General features: G+C 37.8%; 1 protein-coding gene across 1 annotated transcript in view; it reads left to right on the plus strand.

Moving 5' to 3' along the window:
- The window catches only part of SHQ1 (SHQ1, H/ACA ribonucleoprotein assembly factor), a 57,363-nt gene that overhangs the window by 29,274 nt on the left and 11,243 nt on the right, over positions 1-16,846 (plus strand). The window contains exon 11 of the mRNA XM_072876459.1: positions 5,168-5,288. Within this exon, the coding sequence (XP_072732560.1) occupies positions 5,168-5,288 (121 nt within the window). The remainder of the gene's footprint in view (positions 1-5,167; positions 5,289-16,846) is intronic.

Raw genomic sequence — 16,846 nt, forward strand, 5'->3', positions numbered from 1 at the left:
GTCAAAATGGTTCCTCCTTCAAACTTCAGTGGAAGTTGAGCCATGCTTTTGAGGAGTTTCTGTTTTTAAAAAATACTTAGCAAACTATGCAATGTGCAAAGCATAGTGGTTACAGATAGCACTAAATACTCTGCAACCCTCTTTGTTTACTGGAAATATTGCCTCAGCAGCTTGGCACTCTCTTGCAATGTGTGTGTGATGAACGTAGGTAAAAATGACTGTCAAGTAACAGGTAATGAATTCAGTTAAATAGTACCACAAAACTATTCCTTTTCATGTAGATGCAAGAGGACTGGTGTTTAACTTAAAGGAAGAATTGGTTTGGGTTGACCTCATCCTGATTTGAGGTTTCTTTCAGGATGCCAGTTACAGAAACTGGGACATGGTATAATACGGTGTTTCGATAATAAGCACAGTAAACTAATTTATTTTAAAATAGTAAAAGAATTCTGATGGGACTGAATTGTTATGCCTCAAGTTATGTGACTTGACTTTAAAAATATTAGTGCTATGTTGGTAGATCATTTCCGAGGTACAGAATACTGCATTTTTAAGCTATTAAGGATCCTTGTGTGTGGTTGAAACACTTTTTATTTTTAATGAAGACTTCCTGCCAAAGTGTTGATTGTAAAATGGAAGCATTAAGCTGATTAATGTTGAGGTCCTCAGCAGATTTTTTTCATATGCTGTTTTAGTGATCTATAATATTTAAAGTACTTCAGCAAAACTGTTCAAAATTCAGCATAGATATCTAGGATATCTACTGTATTTATCTGTTCTTTGGATAGGATTAAACAAGGGAATGAAATGCAGTGGTACATCCAGCTACAATGCTATTTCCAACAAAATATATATACTGCATTTGACAGTTGACTAACAAAAATTTATCAGGTGTGTTTTTATGTAAACATATGGAGCCCTTTTTCTTTTCAGTAGACCTGTAATAAGTAAGTGGTGTGGGCTGGTTTTGTCAGTATTTACTGACACTGTTACCATTGCGTAATACTGATTTGGAAGTTATCGTCTATGAGCTAATAATAAAGAGAAAACTGATTTGTGCTCTTTTCTACGACATAAAATATGCTTTGCTTCTTTCCATACAGCAGTTAACACTAATAGATTTAGGATGATATAATTATCTATTAAAAACAGATAGTACTGTCGCCTAGCTGGGTAAGTTATTACCAGGACATTTTCATTTAAAAGTCCATAAGAGTTCTTTTCTTGTTTTTAAGAATGCTGCTGTTCCCACTTTTTAATGAGACTGTAAATTTCAGTTTATCTTTTTAGGTGAATGATCCCCCTTCTTGAAAATGTGGAAAACCATACAGAAGTCTGCAGGAAAAATAACTTGATGTAAAATAGAATGATGGAACTACTAATTTCCTTTGCTTCCAAATATTCAGTATGAAAGCTGGTAGAATTTCATGATGGTGTAAAATCAGTAGGTGGTTACATAAAATGGCAGATACAGAGCTAGGGTCAAATTGTCTCCTTTTTTGAACTAACCTGTGGAAAGAGGACTGGATTTCTGAAGCGGTAGAATTAAAGTTGTGGGCTGTCATCTACCAGCTGTCATAGCAATGAACTCCCAAAGAATCCAGTGATCTGCAGACATATGCTCTGACTTTTATGATTTTTGCGTTGTCTGCTCAGCCACTCTGCTGCCTTTCCTCTGAAGTTGCAACTCATCCTCTCCCTAGCGGCAGTGTAATGATTTTTAATGGCAGGATGTCGTGGTTTAATCCCAGCTGGCAACTAAGCCCCACGCAGCCGCTCGCTCACTCCCCCCCCAGTGGGATGGGGGAGAGAATCAGAAGAGTAAGTGAGAAAACTCGTGGGTTGAGATAAAGACAATTTAGTAGGGAAGGCAAAAGCCACGCACAAAAGCAAAACAAAACAAGGAATTCATTCCCTCCTTCCCATGGGCAGGCAGGTGTTCAGCCATCTCCAGGAAAGCAGGGCTCCATCACGCGTAACGGTTCCTTGGGAAGGCAAACGCCATCACTCCAAATGTCCCCCCCTTCCTTCTTCTTCCCCCAGCTTTACATGCTGAGCATGACGCCATATGGTGTGGGATATCCCTGTGGTCAGTTGGGGTCAGCTGTCCCAGCCGTGTCCCCTCCCAGCTTCTTGTGCACCCCCAGCCTCCTCGCTGGTGGGGTGGGGTGAGAGGCAGAAAAGGCCTTGACTGTGTGTAAGCACTGCTCAGCAATAACAAAAACATCCCTGTATTATCAACACTGTTTCCAGCACAAATCCAAAACACAGCCCCATACTAGCTACTGTGAAGAAAATTATCTCAGCCAAAACCAGCACACAGGAAAAGAAAACCATGTTTGTCTCAGAAAAACAATGGGTTAGTACTTACATTTGATACCCCATCTTGCAATATATCCCAATTTCAAGTTGGTTGTTATCCTCCTTTACCTCTAACACAAATCTTCACGCTAAAAAATAGAGGGTATTAGAGGCTGTCTTAAGTCATATACTTTTAAGTTCTACATCTGAAGTTTTAATAGCTTAGAAGATCAAATATTTTTGATTCTATTACGGAAGTTGGAATATTTTTATTTGTACTTTTAAATATAACTAGTTGGTTTTTTGAATAATCAGGAAATATTATCTGTACATAAAAAGCAGTGTATTTATTGATTGGTATAATGCAGAGCTGTAACTTTACACAGAAGATATGCAAAAACTGACTTAAAAATAAATAATTCGTATTTTCCTGAGATTATTATCAAAGTTTCTTGTGCCTGCTCTTAAACATTTATTGCTGGTTTTCTAAATAGATGATTTTTCTTCTTCACCCTTGAACTTACAAATGTGTGCCTCTAATCTATGTGAAGAAAATTAAATTGGTTATTCTTGGCATGTCTTCATCTTCTATTCCGTGGCTTTCTTAACTCCAGTATACAGTGAATTTTTGAAAATGACAATCCTGGGAATACAAAAGAAGACTTTTAAGTACAGTTTAGGTTTGCTTTGATAGACAACCTTTCAGTGAGTTGGACTGACATAACTGCCAAAAAAGCCCCTAGCTTGTTTGTCTTTTGGCTTCATCAGTTCTCTGATCCAGTTTGCGGTATGGTTTCACGAATGCTTGCACTGGCACATCACAAAGAGCTGTGGAAAAGAGGGAGGCAAAGGAGTGCAACAAAGAGTACTTAAGCCAGTGTAAGTAATAATACTACTGAATATATAACCACAGCCTGAAAGTTAAGACCAGATGTCTACTGAAGACTGAAGTAGATACCCAAAGACAGAACCTTTGGTGTGTAATTTTGCAGAAATAGGCCAAGAATCATCTGTGTGTTACGGAATATCCTACATTAAGGCTTAAATAGTGTTTGCTCTTTCACTTACTTTTTATTCCTGTGGTAAGGAGTTAAATGCAGTTTTGTATAAGGACTTTTTCTTTATAAGGTGCATGTATAAGACACATGTTCTGAAAGCAGAAGTTTGGTAGTTTGCTGTGCTCTGTGTGCTTGCCTGTATGTAGGGTTCCCTGTATTATTAAGTCTGGCTAGATTTGCAGCCTCTCTGATTAGAGGCCCATTAAGCTACTAAAATCTAAAACTGTAATTTATGAAGAAAGACTACTTTTTATTGAGAATTAGTATTATAGTCACTAATTTACATTGTTACTTGGCAGATGAGTAACAGTAGTAGATGTTGTAAATGGTTCGGGCTGGCAGCTTGACAGCTAGAACCTTAAAAAATCAGCAAAATTTTAATTCCACATATCATTTCTTTTTAAAAGAGCACACTTCTTTTTAGTCAAAATAGTTAACTTTGACAGGCTTGGCTTGACAAGCATTGATGGTGATACAATCTAAAATTCATCAGTTATATTTGGGATTTTATGTTTTCTTTCCTGACTTTTCTTCAGTTGGTCTCTTCCAAACCAGTGGGTTTTTTCAGTTCTGTTTGCCATGGCTTTTTACTCTCCAGGTTCTTTCTCCTTATCGCCATCTTCCACATCCTTTAACTTTCATTCTCTGTCTATATTTTTTCAGCACAGAATTACTTAAAAACAAACAAACAAATTTTGATTTTGTGCTTGAACAGCAGGGGGAGTTCTGACCTTTTTTTTTCTTTTTTTTTTCTTTTTTTTTAAATCTGTAAAATGTAATTTCATCCATGTTCAGGTTTCATAGCCTAGGAGGAGCCAGCCTCTTGGGAGAGGGTTATTAGATTCCATTTGCAGTAGTGGCTGTTTTCATTTGAATGTTCCCCCCCCAACAGTGAAAATAATTTTTTTTTTTTTTTGTGTTCCAGCACTTAACCCTTTAGCAACTTTCATCAGAAAACTAAGGGAGGAGATTCCAGCTAATTAGAGGTTACATTAATCAGTTCTCTTCTTCATAAACAGTGGTTGCATATGAAGAAAATTAAACTGACTACAGAAAGATTTCTGGTTGTGGAATGAGAAAACATTCAAGTCTTTAAATCTTTACTGCACTTATCAGCTATATGTCAAATGGCACCTTCTTGAGCCTGAAGTGAGTTTTTCTTTCTGGGGGCTCAATTTGCCAAATTATTCTGTAACTAACAGAAGCAGGAAAAGTTCTGCTTAATTTAAGACAATGGTTAGATGTTAGGCGATGGTATCGCTTACACAATTGCTGTGGCTCCTGCGTGCTTGACCCTGCTGAGGGCTGTGTGTTTCCAACCTTCTTATTTTCCAGAACAGGTATTCGTGTAGGCCTACAGGGAAATAGGTTTTCTCTTTCTTCAGATAAATGATGGGGCATAACTTTTTGTTATTTGCAAGTTACTTTTCAGCTTGGTTTTTGGTTTTGGTTGTTTTTTTGTATGGTTCACTGTGTGACTGTGCTACAGTTCGGGCCAGCACAGCTCAGAGAGAAGTGGAAAAGCTGGGGGAGGGGGCTTCTTCAGCTGTAGAGAATTACACGCATGACTATGCCTTGAGGCTTTAGTCTTGCAGAGAGATTCCTACTGAATTTAGAGGCTCCACATCCACATAGATGTGGATACTGAGGGGCATAGTCATCTTACTGCCGTTCTGAGACTGTGAATCAACTTAAAGTTACAAGATGGTTGTAGATAACAAGGTTGTTAAAACCTCAAAGGTGAGAAGATGGTAAAGATTATCTATTTTGATTTCGAGTGAATTACAAAAATAAAAATCTATTTCCAGGAAAAGCTGCAGTGTTGAAGTGTCTGCTGGACATTCACAAGATTTTTAGGGAGAATGACCCTGCCTACATCCTTAATGATCTCTTCGTTACAGACTATTGCATCTGGATTCAAAAGACCAAGTAAGTTCTTAAGCAGCTATTGATATGGGAAATGTTTTTAGCATATTTCAGCTATGAACAAATATCAGTAAAATCAAAAGAAATGCTGTCTCCTACAAATGGAAATGTGATCAGTCTTTTTCATTTAGTAGCCTTGGCTATCCAGCTATTCTTACTATGTAAGTGAAGACATTCAGTGCATTTTTTTTGTGTAGTGACGTCATTGGAGAAGGGAGGGAGGAATTGCATTTTAAATAAAAATATGACTTTTCATTAATATATTAATAGTTTTTTGGGGAAAAAACAGCTTCTGGGGAATTTTCATTCCATTGTGATCTTTCTTAGGAACAAAAATATTTATATAGCACTTAAATAACATTAGGAAAAAGGTTGGAAACAACTCTTAGTTCAGGATTCAATTTATAACTTCCAATAGAATTGACAACTTCAAATTCTGGTCAGAGCCCATGCAAACGATTTACATCTGTATGAAACAGTTGATTTATGGACTGTAGCAGTTGTACCAATTGATTATTAATGCCAGAATAAGTGTCACAAATCTTCGTGCACTGTGTACTCTTGCCCCTGTAGTTGCTTGCCAGCTCACTCTCCTTGGCAATATGCTTTGGCTTCCACTTCACTTGGGAGGAAACACTGACTGCCACTTCCAGGCAATGTCCCTACACTTCACCGCTTCTGTGTCTCACCTGTGTTCTTTCAATGGAGTCAGTATGGCTTTACTTGTTTCCAAAGTCTTGGGAACTTTGCAACCAGCCTGGTTAGGAGTATCAGCATGCTTTAATGGTTTAAAAACAAAAGTATTGGTAGGATAACAGTGAGAAATGGATTAAATGAATGAAGCAAGCTGCGTGTTTAAATCTTACTAAGCTTTATATTGTTCTTGTTGGATTTATTCTATTTTTCATGCAGCTTTTGTTTTTTCTCCCTCACTTTTTATGTCTTCACAGCCTTCTCTGAAGGCCCACAAAAATACGTGTATGAGTTGCAAGTAATATTTATCTGAAAAGGAAGGCCTTACTAATACAAACACAAAAAATGCCATTGTCATATTTGTTAATATAGCAACATTAGACTTGTAACACAATGGTTAAAAATAGTCTTTGCATTCCAGTTCACAACTTAACGAGAGACTGTGGGAGAAAAAAATAAGTGCACAAGACACAACAAGCAGTGAGGGGATGTAGAGGGAACATGGTAATAACCATGATCAGAAAGGAGAATATGAAAGAATTGAGCCAGCTTGCATAGGCTGTATATTTAGGTGTAACCTTATCAGTACTTCTTAGAGAATTAAAGGCCCTCACTTCATAGCTGCTTGTTACATGTTGTAGATATTGTTGATTCTTACTCTTCTCTGTATGCTTTCAATGACTATGTTACTACAGGAAAACAATGCACAAAATATTCTAAAGCAACTACAAGTGTTTCCAAACATTTTGATTCCTCAATCCTGATTAGTTACAGGAACAGCCAGTTCATTTTATACTGTCATTCTTGAGGAGGCCTTTTTCAGCCACACTTTAAATACAAGTATGGGGAAATTCATGTTCAGGTTGAAGTTGAGTTGAAAAAGTGCAGTAAATGAAGGAGGAGAAAGTTATTTCATGCATCTTTCACAAATAAATGAGTCATAAAACAGTAATATCACTGCTGCCCATATCAATGAATATAATGTCTAGCAAGTCAGTGATAAAAACCAAGGCTTTCTTTAAATACAGCAGAGGAAAATGTATGGTAGATATAAGTGACTGATACATTAACACATTTACTCCCAGACGCATACATTATGTACCAGTTAAGCAGAACTGACAGCTTCTGGAAAGAGGGCAATTAAGCTATCTTATTGTCATAATGACATGGCACAATAGTTGTCTGTCATTAGGAGAACGAGAGAAAGAGGAACTGCAGAAACCATTCCTATTTTTAGGGTCTGAATTAAGAAAGCATTTAAGCATATGCTTAAGTCATTCCTGTTCAGTTTAGCAGTGAGGCATGTGCTTGAAAGTTAAGCATGTGCGAAGTAAACAGGAACACTGTTTTTTCCCTTACGTTGAAGGGAGAAACGAAGTTCACTTGTCATTCAGAAAATACCTTAACAGATACAGAAATGGATGGCGACTTATCTGTTAAGAACAAGGGTTCCTAGCTCCCCAACGCGAGTTAGGCATCTGGAGAGGGGGGTGGTACATCTTCCATTCCAGGGGAAGAAGGTTATGACACCCCACTGGTAATTGCCTTTGTGGTGAAAGAGTTTTGGGAGGGAAGGTATTTATAGGTACTTTTGTGTTGGTCTTCCAATGAAGTTATTTGCACGTCCGATCAGTCTGGATACTTTCTCTGTTTTGTTTCTTAGCTATTCTTTGCTCCGTGCAAGCTTCATTAACTTTCTTTGTCTCCATTTTTCTCCTGTCTTTTCATAGCTGTAGTTCCAGGGCGCTCTCAAAATCTGTGGAGGGTTTTTCTTTTCTTCCCCTCTTTCCCTGGTGTGTAACCAAGTCCTAGTGGAGGTTGGGGCCTCTTTGTTTAAACAGTTAAAACAGACTGTAGGTTCTTTTTAGTGAAGAATCTGGGCACTTTAAAAGCAGCTGGAAGCAAGCTTTTTAGCTCACCTGTACTGGCAGAGAAAAGTCTGGGAACTGTAGGTTTAGAAAAAAATTTTGGCACAGGCAAAAACGTAATGGATGTATTAAGTGGTAGTAAGGATACAGTCCTATTCCAGGTTAAGCCTCCAGGAGAGGAACACTGCTGGTAGTAGCTTTTAAATATTCAATGTGGAAACAAAAACTTTATAGCCAACAGTGTGTCAATAGCTGATTACAAATTTGGTTTGAGTTCACAGTTTGGCTGTGGCTACATCAGATGAGTAAGTGAATGTGTCACTAGGCTGGCAAAAGATTATTTATTTTAAGCATAATGTATCTGGAATTGGAAACTATTAAACTGCTGAATAAAACACATGCAGGTGGCTAATAGTCAATTGGATATGGTGAGTTACAAACTAAGGATTCTTACAATTCTAAGGATTTTTTTCAGATCGATTATTTCATTCGGCTATCTGTTATTAAGAGAAAAGTAGATTCCTAGAAGTCTTGGACAGTGCGAGGTATTAGCAAGTGTAGCTAAAGTTTCGTCTTCCTCTTTGCAATCTTAAGGCTAGTTTTACCTGCTTTGTAGGTTTCTTGTATCTCTCTCTTGAGCTGCTTGTGAAGTTACTATTAATAATTTGATCTATCATAATAAAGTGGCATGTAAAATCCTTTCAACTATTCATTGGGTTTTGAAGAAAGGGAGCACATTGCTCAGCAAAACTGATCAGAAAAGAGGGAAAAGTAAATGTTAACCTGGGTAACAAAAGCTAGACAAAGACCTATGGAGGCATCCTGTAGTAAATCTCGGCAGGTGGTGTCAACATTTATGTTGAAAAGCCAGATGCAGCCAGATGGAAAATTGCATCTTTAACCCCTGAGGTCATAATGACATGTCATCACTTCATTTGATTCCCCTGCTAAGTGAGCTTATCATCTACCCTGCTGTCACTTCTGTTATTACTTTCATTTCCATAATAAAATTAAATTTAATTTGTCTGGTTTGCATGCTTTTTTTTCTTTAGGTCAGAGCTCTTACAAACCACTACGATACATATGGCAGCCTCTCCAAGGTGAACTTATAACTGAATTTGTATTACAAGTCTGAGCTTTTCTCCATCTTTCACGCCTTACTCTGAGCAGAAGGAGATGAGGGAGAGGAGAAAGAGCTTTGGGGAAACCACTGGTTGTCTGATAGCTGCAATATGGGCTGCTAAAACCAAGGGAATCTAGTTGTGGGTTTGTTGCAAGAGAATTTTTTTCCCTTCTGCCGGAGGGGAGTTATGCATCTGTGACCCTATAGTTGTGTCCTTTATAGAAGTCAGGGTAGTTTACCCACTGACTCTTGCTGTGCTGAGGTTCCTTTGTGTAGCCTCATGTCTTTCTCCAGTGCTTTGTATTCCCCTTTGTGCCAGTCTCTATTCACATTGCTTTTTGTTGTCCACTGCTGTACCTATGTGCCTTCTGGTAGCTCGGCTGTGTGATGCCTGCTGGCCATAACATGAGTGGCTAGGTGGAAGGCTGAGCGACTTCCTCTGAGTCCTTGTCCAGGCAGGCAATTAAGTGCATACTGTTCTGTGTCCCTACACAAGAGAATAATTGAGCCCATGCTGATTTAAAATACTTTTACCTAACATGTAGATGTTTAGTTTTAAACATGTACCACTTTAGTATCAGTAAAGGTTTATTTTCTGTGATCCTGAATTGGAGGTGAGGCTGTTAGTGTTCCTGGCAGTTGCCAAGGGTTTAGTACACTTACTTATGCACAGTTGCGTAGTTTTATACTTCTCAAAGTTCTATGGGTGTGAGGAATGCAGGAGAATAAGGTGTTTGATCCCATGTAATTTGTATTACATTTTTCATTATCACTATTTTTCTATTTTTAAACTTACCATCTCACGTTTTATTCTTGATCTGTTGCATTGCAAAAAATTATAAAATCATTATTTGTGTTGTGTATTGTAGTTGCTTCAACTCATACAGTAAAGGAGATCTGTATGTTAAGAGACATGAGCTGTGCGTCCTGTGGAACTGTATCTACAACTTGATTTGTTATACCGGTATATAGGTGTCTTTAATGTATGCGTGCTCTGTAGTCGCACCTTCACGTTAAGCATATGTGCTCTGCAACCTCAGACACATGTAATCTTGCTAATTTTGGTGACTGTAGGTGTAACATACCAGTTCAATGGACTATTTGTTTTAGAGTGAAAAACAGGATTCCTGGTAGCATTTATGCAGTCTGTGTAGAAGCTGCTCTCTTTATTGGAACTAACTAAATTAAAGCTAACTCAGATATTCCTAAGCACGTTATATTTGCTTCTCTTGGTTTGCAGGTGAGACATACCCTAAAAGATAAGCTAGCTTCATAGGTCTGTTTTCCTTTTCATCTCTGTTATAATGGAAGCCTAGCCCTTGTTACAACATAATTACCTAGTCTGAAGCCAGCAGGGAGTTGCCGCTTTATGTGTAGGGTGTGAAGTTCTCTAAATAAATGTAGGATTAATTACATTCACAGCATGTCATTGAGGTGATGAGATTGACTGTGATTGTTCAGCCCCCCTTTTCTTTTCCCTAGGTTTTCTGAATTACTGTTTTAATCAATATAGTGTAATGTGGGCCTGAAGTGTTAAGGCCTGATGTTGCAAAGGCATTAAGGAGCCCAAGTCTTCCGGGGGGGAGGTCTGTGAGATTTAAGATTTTTACTGCCTGTGTCACATCAGATCTTAAAGTGCACAAGGAAGTAAGGAAATCAACCTTCAGTGTCATAGTTTCAGTCCATTGCATGGGTTCAAGTTTGGCAGAGGGAATATTTATTTCTATTCATTCTGACCTCTTTCTTGTCTTTAACTGACTTTAAATATTTATTTTACAAGTGAGCATCTCTTTATATTTGCAAAAAAGAGTGAATTTGAATGTATAAGACAGCCTACTATCACTTTTTTCAAAATGTACCTTTGATAATCAGAGTAGTGCTGATGGTTTGACTGCTGTTGTGCCCATTTAAACACTGTACCACACTGAATCTTCAACAGCCTCTCTTCAGTTCATGTAAGTATTTGCATAGGCTGTATAGGTCTGTTATTAATTTACATTAAGTTCTCTCCTCTATAGAGCATCTTACTTATTTTCCTTGTATCTTGTTACACATACCAGCTCCCCATATCCTATGCTGTGCTTGCTTGTAGGGCAAAAAGCATTTGAGTACAGATGATGTATGACAGCCTTCCTGAAGCTTTTCCTAGATTCAGGAAAATATTTTGTAACATAACATCTTTAAGCTGGTGTAGTCAAATATTATGATCTTTAGATGAATGTAAGTAGAATTCTAACATATATTGCAATTATATGTTAAAATTATTTGTGAAACTGGTAATCTATCTGCAAACTTAGGAAATTTGACCTGGTTATTATTTGCTAAGATCTGGAAAACTTTGAAAAGTGTTTCAATGTATGTAGACACTATTTTGATTGTGCCATTTTTGCAGCTGTTTCTTCTTGGCATTTTTGTTTTCTTTAGTGGTTTAGGGCTTTGTAAAGCTCAAAATACTTGAATAGAGGAAAAACAGGCTTATAAAAATCCTTTGGTCTTTGCTTTTTTGCTGCTTGTAGGGTTGATACTCATGAAGTCCTATTGCCATGTTCCTGGGAATGACTCAGTTGTAACATCTGAAACTCAGGATGGTACTGCTAACTGAGGGGTGAATAGAGTAACTCTTGTTGACTGTGACCTCTACTGTGAAAATATTAAGTTCAGACAAGGAGGATTCAGGAACAAAACTATCCTAAAAGGTTTCCAAATGGGGTACTACTAACATGTTAGTTTATTAAATTTTCAATCTGTAATGGGGGAGGAGGGAATATATTAACAGATAAGAAAAATTAATCGGTGCTTTAAAGCGTTCTCAAATGTTAGAGGAATATGCTAATTTTCAGCTGTTAACCTCTTGGATTCAGCAGCCATGATTCAGAAGAACAAAGGTATAAGCAGTAATATATTCTGGATGAAAATCCTGCTTCTTGGCTCTGTGGGATTAAACTGATTTGTACAGCATGTTTAAAGCACTTCATACAGTTAAGACCTTAGGAAGAATACACCTCATAGTATTGTATTTTGTGTGCATTACAGTTTCATGGTCAACTGTACTCTGCTTTGGCTGTAGTTTAGGTTGTTTAGGTTTTACTTTACCTTAATTGGTGCCCATCTTAACCTTAGCTTAGTGAAGGCTGTGGTAATTTCAGGTTTGATAAAAACTCCAGTATTCAAAGTAGGTGGTGCAGAGAAAAGCCAAATTGCTTTCACGTTGCTGCTTTGAAAGCAGCCTTGCCATTAGCATATGCTTTTAGCATATGTTCTGATGTAGCCAGTTATGTTATTTATCAGATAGTGTAACAACCCCATTGCCACCATTGCAAAATCCCTTCTTTTGATCTGTCTTGTAGTTAGAGGATTATATTTTTTCACTGTCCTTCTTTAATGGCATTGTCATTGTGGATACACTGAAGCCGCTTAATTCCCTGCCCCCCAGCTCCCTGCAAAACAAAACAACTTGTTGGATTTTGGAGATTTTTAATTTGAAGGCTATTCTTTCCTTTGCTGTTTTGGCTTAAGGTGTATATATACAAGGTGTCAACAAAAAAAAAATCTTGGTGCTGCGTGTGATTACACCTTTTTCACGAACACAATAAGAAAGCTGTGTTTCATCTGGTTACATGGGCTTCACCCTTATTGTCCTGTGGTGACTTGCTATAGTTGCTCATGACTACAGTCTCCAATTATTGTAATTCCTTCTTAGCAGGTTTTACAAGCTGGCATTACTACTGCTGGCAGCTAGTTCAGCATGCAGCTCTACATTTGCTTACTGCTTTGAGTAATCATGCTGCATTAGATTTGCTTTTCATTCACTTCTCTGGTGGCCTATAGAGGTGTATTAACTTTCAGATGTCCCAGCAGGTTTTCAGGTTTTTACCAATAATGGGAGTGGCCACTTCAAGTGGTCTCTTTGCAGGCTCTTTGAGGTTCATTTTATGTATATTTCAGTTTACATGCCACCAACCCTAGGAGTTACTAATATGTCAGTGTTCTAGGAAGTATTGGAAAATGAAAAAAACCCAAAACCTGGGAAAAGACAGATAGGGGTTTTTTGTTGCTTTATGAAGTTAAGATCATCCACTGTTTTCAGAGTTTTTGTCAGAGTACTGTCCAGTATCTTTAACAATCTGTAAGAAAATACAGTGTATGTCTTTTTAGATAAAAATTTCTGGTGACATTAAATGTTACTTATTTAAAGGTAGAAAACAAATTGCACAGACTGACCCAGATTGGCAACATGTGCTTACTTGAACAACGTGCATCTTAATGCTATCAAGTATAAGAGGGCACATGCACAATAGAAGATTGTAGATCATAGTTGTGGATTGGAGAATGTAAGACAGTTGAGGGCAGCAGCTCCAGAAAAATAGGTTGGGTCATGCTTGAGAACAGTTTGAACCTGAGCACCTATTTATCTCTGAGGAGGCAGGAGGGTGAGTACAATGTTCAGCTGAAGAAGCAGAGTAGTGTCATTTAGGACAAGGAAGTGGCACGACCTTAGAATGCATCATTTGTGAGACTGTGCTAAACACAGACTAATTCTAGTGTCTGTTCAAAAAGATGTTGAAAAATTGAGAGAATTAGGGGAAAACAGGTTCCATGAATGTACATGTCTGAATGGCCTATGTTATGGCGAGAGACTGAATAAACTTAATAGTTCATTGGTAAGAAAGTTAAAGATTGATTTGGACTTGTCTGCAAGTATGATGGGACAGAGATTTCGGGTTTTAGCCATTGTGTAGTATAACAAAAAAGAATTACAAATAAAATCCATCTACTTGAACAGGAAACAGGAAAAATTCAGACAGCAGTAAGTTTTCACCTTTTACTAGTGAAGAGTAATTATGAGTTGGCTCATTCTCCCTAGATTGTTGGGTAATTCTGTACTGTCTTGTTTCCATCAAGATGGCATAGCTCAAAAAAATACCTCATGGTTCAAACACTAGCTATGGTTCTGCAGGAAGTATTTGAGATTCTGTGCAATTTATTATGCTAATAAAACTGCCTTTTCTAGTCTTACAAGAGGAAATGCTATCATTCTCCTTAGAACTTAGATAAGGGTTTACCAATTTATCAGAGTACGTTGACTGTTGGTGCCTGAATTTGGTAGAGAACCCAGGTTGATTTATTTTCATCCCAAGTCATCTGCTCTTAATCCTTAGATCACAGTTCTTTGATTTAAAAATAGTAACTAATAATTTGCAAGCACATTATATGTCTCCTCTTTCACTGTTTTGATGCATGTTTTTAATACTGTTTCTTTTTGTTTACTGTCATCCTGAGCTGCCATGCCTCTCATTAAATGTTGCATCTTATTTAAGGCCTGAGCCGTCACTTCAATTGTCTGTAAAGCAGTAGGTGCACATAGAGCACTTTGTAAATAACAATACCCAAGTAATGTAATATACTGACTTAAGAGGCTTCAAGCAAAACACTGGTTGCCCTGAAGGCTGAGAAATGTGATAGGTGGATATAATACCAGAAATTCCCCTTTATATATGTTTTAGCAAGCCCTGTAAAACATGGATTTTTAACAAGGGATTTAATCTCTCCTCCCAGCTGCTAGCTGCAGTTTCCTTTGATGTTTTTCCTCTCCTTTTCCTCTGTTGTTTTTTTCTATTTATTCCATCACTTTTCTATAGCTCATCTTCCTTCAGGCTGTGTCTGAATGCACCTTGCTGTGGATAGAGAAGGCAAAGAAGAAAGCCGTTTTTTTCCCCCCTCAGGCTACTGCTTTGATTTTCCAAAGTTGTTGGGAGGCAGTTCCTATCTGCCTACAGAAGGGTCAGTGATCTGTGTCATGTCTTTTCAGTCAGCACATCTCAGCTGACTCTTCTGTTTCGACTAGGGGAAGGATGAACTTGTGTAGTTGTTGCCTTTCTAAGCAGGTGGAGTGTGCAGCTGTGATCAAAGTGGGAAGCCGATCTGCAGGCTGATAATGTCTTCCTGTTTTGTTTCCAACCTTGTCAGTAGCTAGCTTGGTCTCTTCCACCTGCCCCCACCCTTTGCAGTGATTGTTCCATAAACCTGAAGACAGAACAGAGGAAGAAAAGATGTTGAATGATATGATAATTTAGTCTGTGGCCTAACGCCCACTCCCCACTATTCCCTGGGAACTCCTTCCTGCAAGAACTGGGCAGTGTGGGCCAGCTACATGACGCTGGATGCATGTCCTGCAAGTTTTCCTGTTGTGGTCAGGAAGCCCGGATCTGTAGCCAATTCAGTGGGGTGTGGTGGTATTATTATTATTAATTATTATTATTCATAAGAGGCATGATCATGCTCTAGAGCATCTGATACTAGGTGCCCTACAAACACAACAGGCTATGTGGGGGAGAAGATGGGAGCAGGCTGTTCAGTTTAGGCCCTTGCAAAAATCTGCTTTCCTGCCAAGAATTTGCAAGATGCTCAGATTTGGTGTCTTTTTATGTTTAGATTGTGTGAGTTGAGAATGGACTGTCAGTGGGAAGGCTACAGGTGGTGTTTTCCCTTGAAGTGTTACGGGTGTAAGTCAGAAGCAATGGAGCAGTGTCAGAGTTAAAACTCTGATCAACCTCACTAGGACTTTTGTTGTTTGGTGGATAAATTCCACTGAAAAGGGGTAGGATCATGTTGGAGCAATGTACCTTTAAGCCTGTCCGTTGTCATTGTTGTTGTTGTTATTTTTGTAATACGTGACTTTACTAGCATTATCCTGACACTAAAATTCACATCTTCTGCACTGCTTTGAGTGCCTTTCATTCCCATATTGTAATACAAATTGTATAATTTACCGTGTTAGGAGTGCTATCTCCTAGATCACCAGCAGTGATGGTGAAGACTAAGTTCTAGGTAATGGCAGTTAAGAAGTTTGAGGGAGGTGAAGCTAATGTAGAACAATTGTCAGTGTTCCATTTCTGTAATGCAGCCAATGCTTACTATCACATTATAAAATCTGTTCCTTTCTCTGCGTCTGTTTTGTGGTGAGTTATCTATTCATCTTTCATTATTTGTATTTATCGTATATAACTTTGGAAGCTGTGCCGTTGTTAGATGTTTGGACTGGCTGCAACTTACTGAAGCTATTTTGGCAACAGTGAGCTGCTTCTAAGCTCAGTTAAAGTGTTCTTAAAACATATACATACTGTTCAGTTTCTTTTTATAGTCTAATATTAATTCTAAGTCTGTTTTCTCTGCTGAATATTTTCATAGTATCGTCTACATAAGTAAGCTGTACTTGATTTCTTTTATAATCCATCATATGTTTGGTTTCAACTTATCAAAAAGACCAAGTAATGAAAGTAAGATGTTATATTGGAAAGCTTCATCTTTTTTTTTAAATATTTATAAATGTGAAGTTCAGCTCATGCAGTATTTAGATTCATTATGAAAGAAGCACTGTAGAATTTCAGAATAAATATGGAGGGAAAGTCACTTGAAATATTCAGACTTATTAACATAAAAGAAGTTGCTTAAATTGAAACAATGGTGCTGTGTTTTATATTTGATTTATGGTTAACAAACTGTAATGTTTTAAGCTATGTAGATAGCAGTTCATGTTTACAAGACTGCAAGTTGGATTGCAGTGTAAGTATATCACTCTTGGCTTCAGAATTCATGTAATGTCTTTTGAAAGCCGGAATTTCAAGATGAAAGCATTTTATGTTCCCCATAAACCCATTGGATTCTTCCACATCAGCCATTGTTTTATGGTTCAGGACTGCTTTCTGTCACCTGAAGATAAGTAGTGGGTTTTTCTTGTCAAAAGTAGTCTCTTTATGCTGGATTTCTGCTCTTCTAATCCTGTCAGTTTAAAATGGTGGCATCTTGCTTACAGGGAGATGTATTTTCCAGATTTCTTGTTTAACCCTGTGCTCCCATTTTTATGGTGTGGTTTTCCT

This window comes from Ciconia boyciana, chromosome 11 (assembly GCF_034638445.1).
Source record: "Ciconia boyciana chromosome 11, ASM3463844v1, whole genome shotgun sequence".
Classification (NCBI taxonomy): Eukaryota; Metazoa; Chordata; class Aves; order Ciconiiformes; family Ciconiidae; genus Ciconia; species Ciconia boyciana.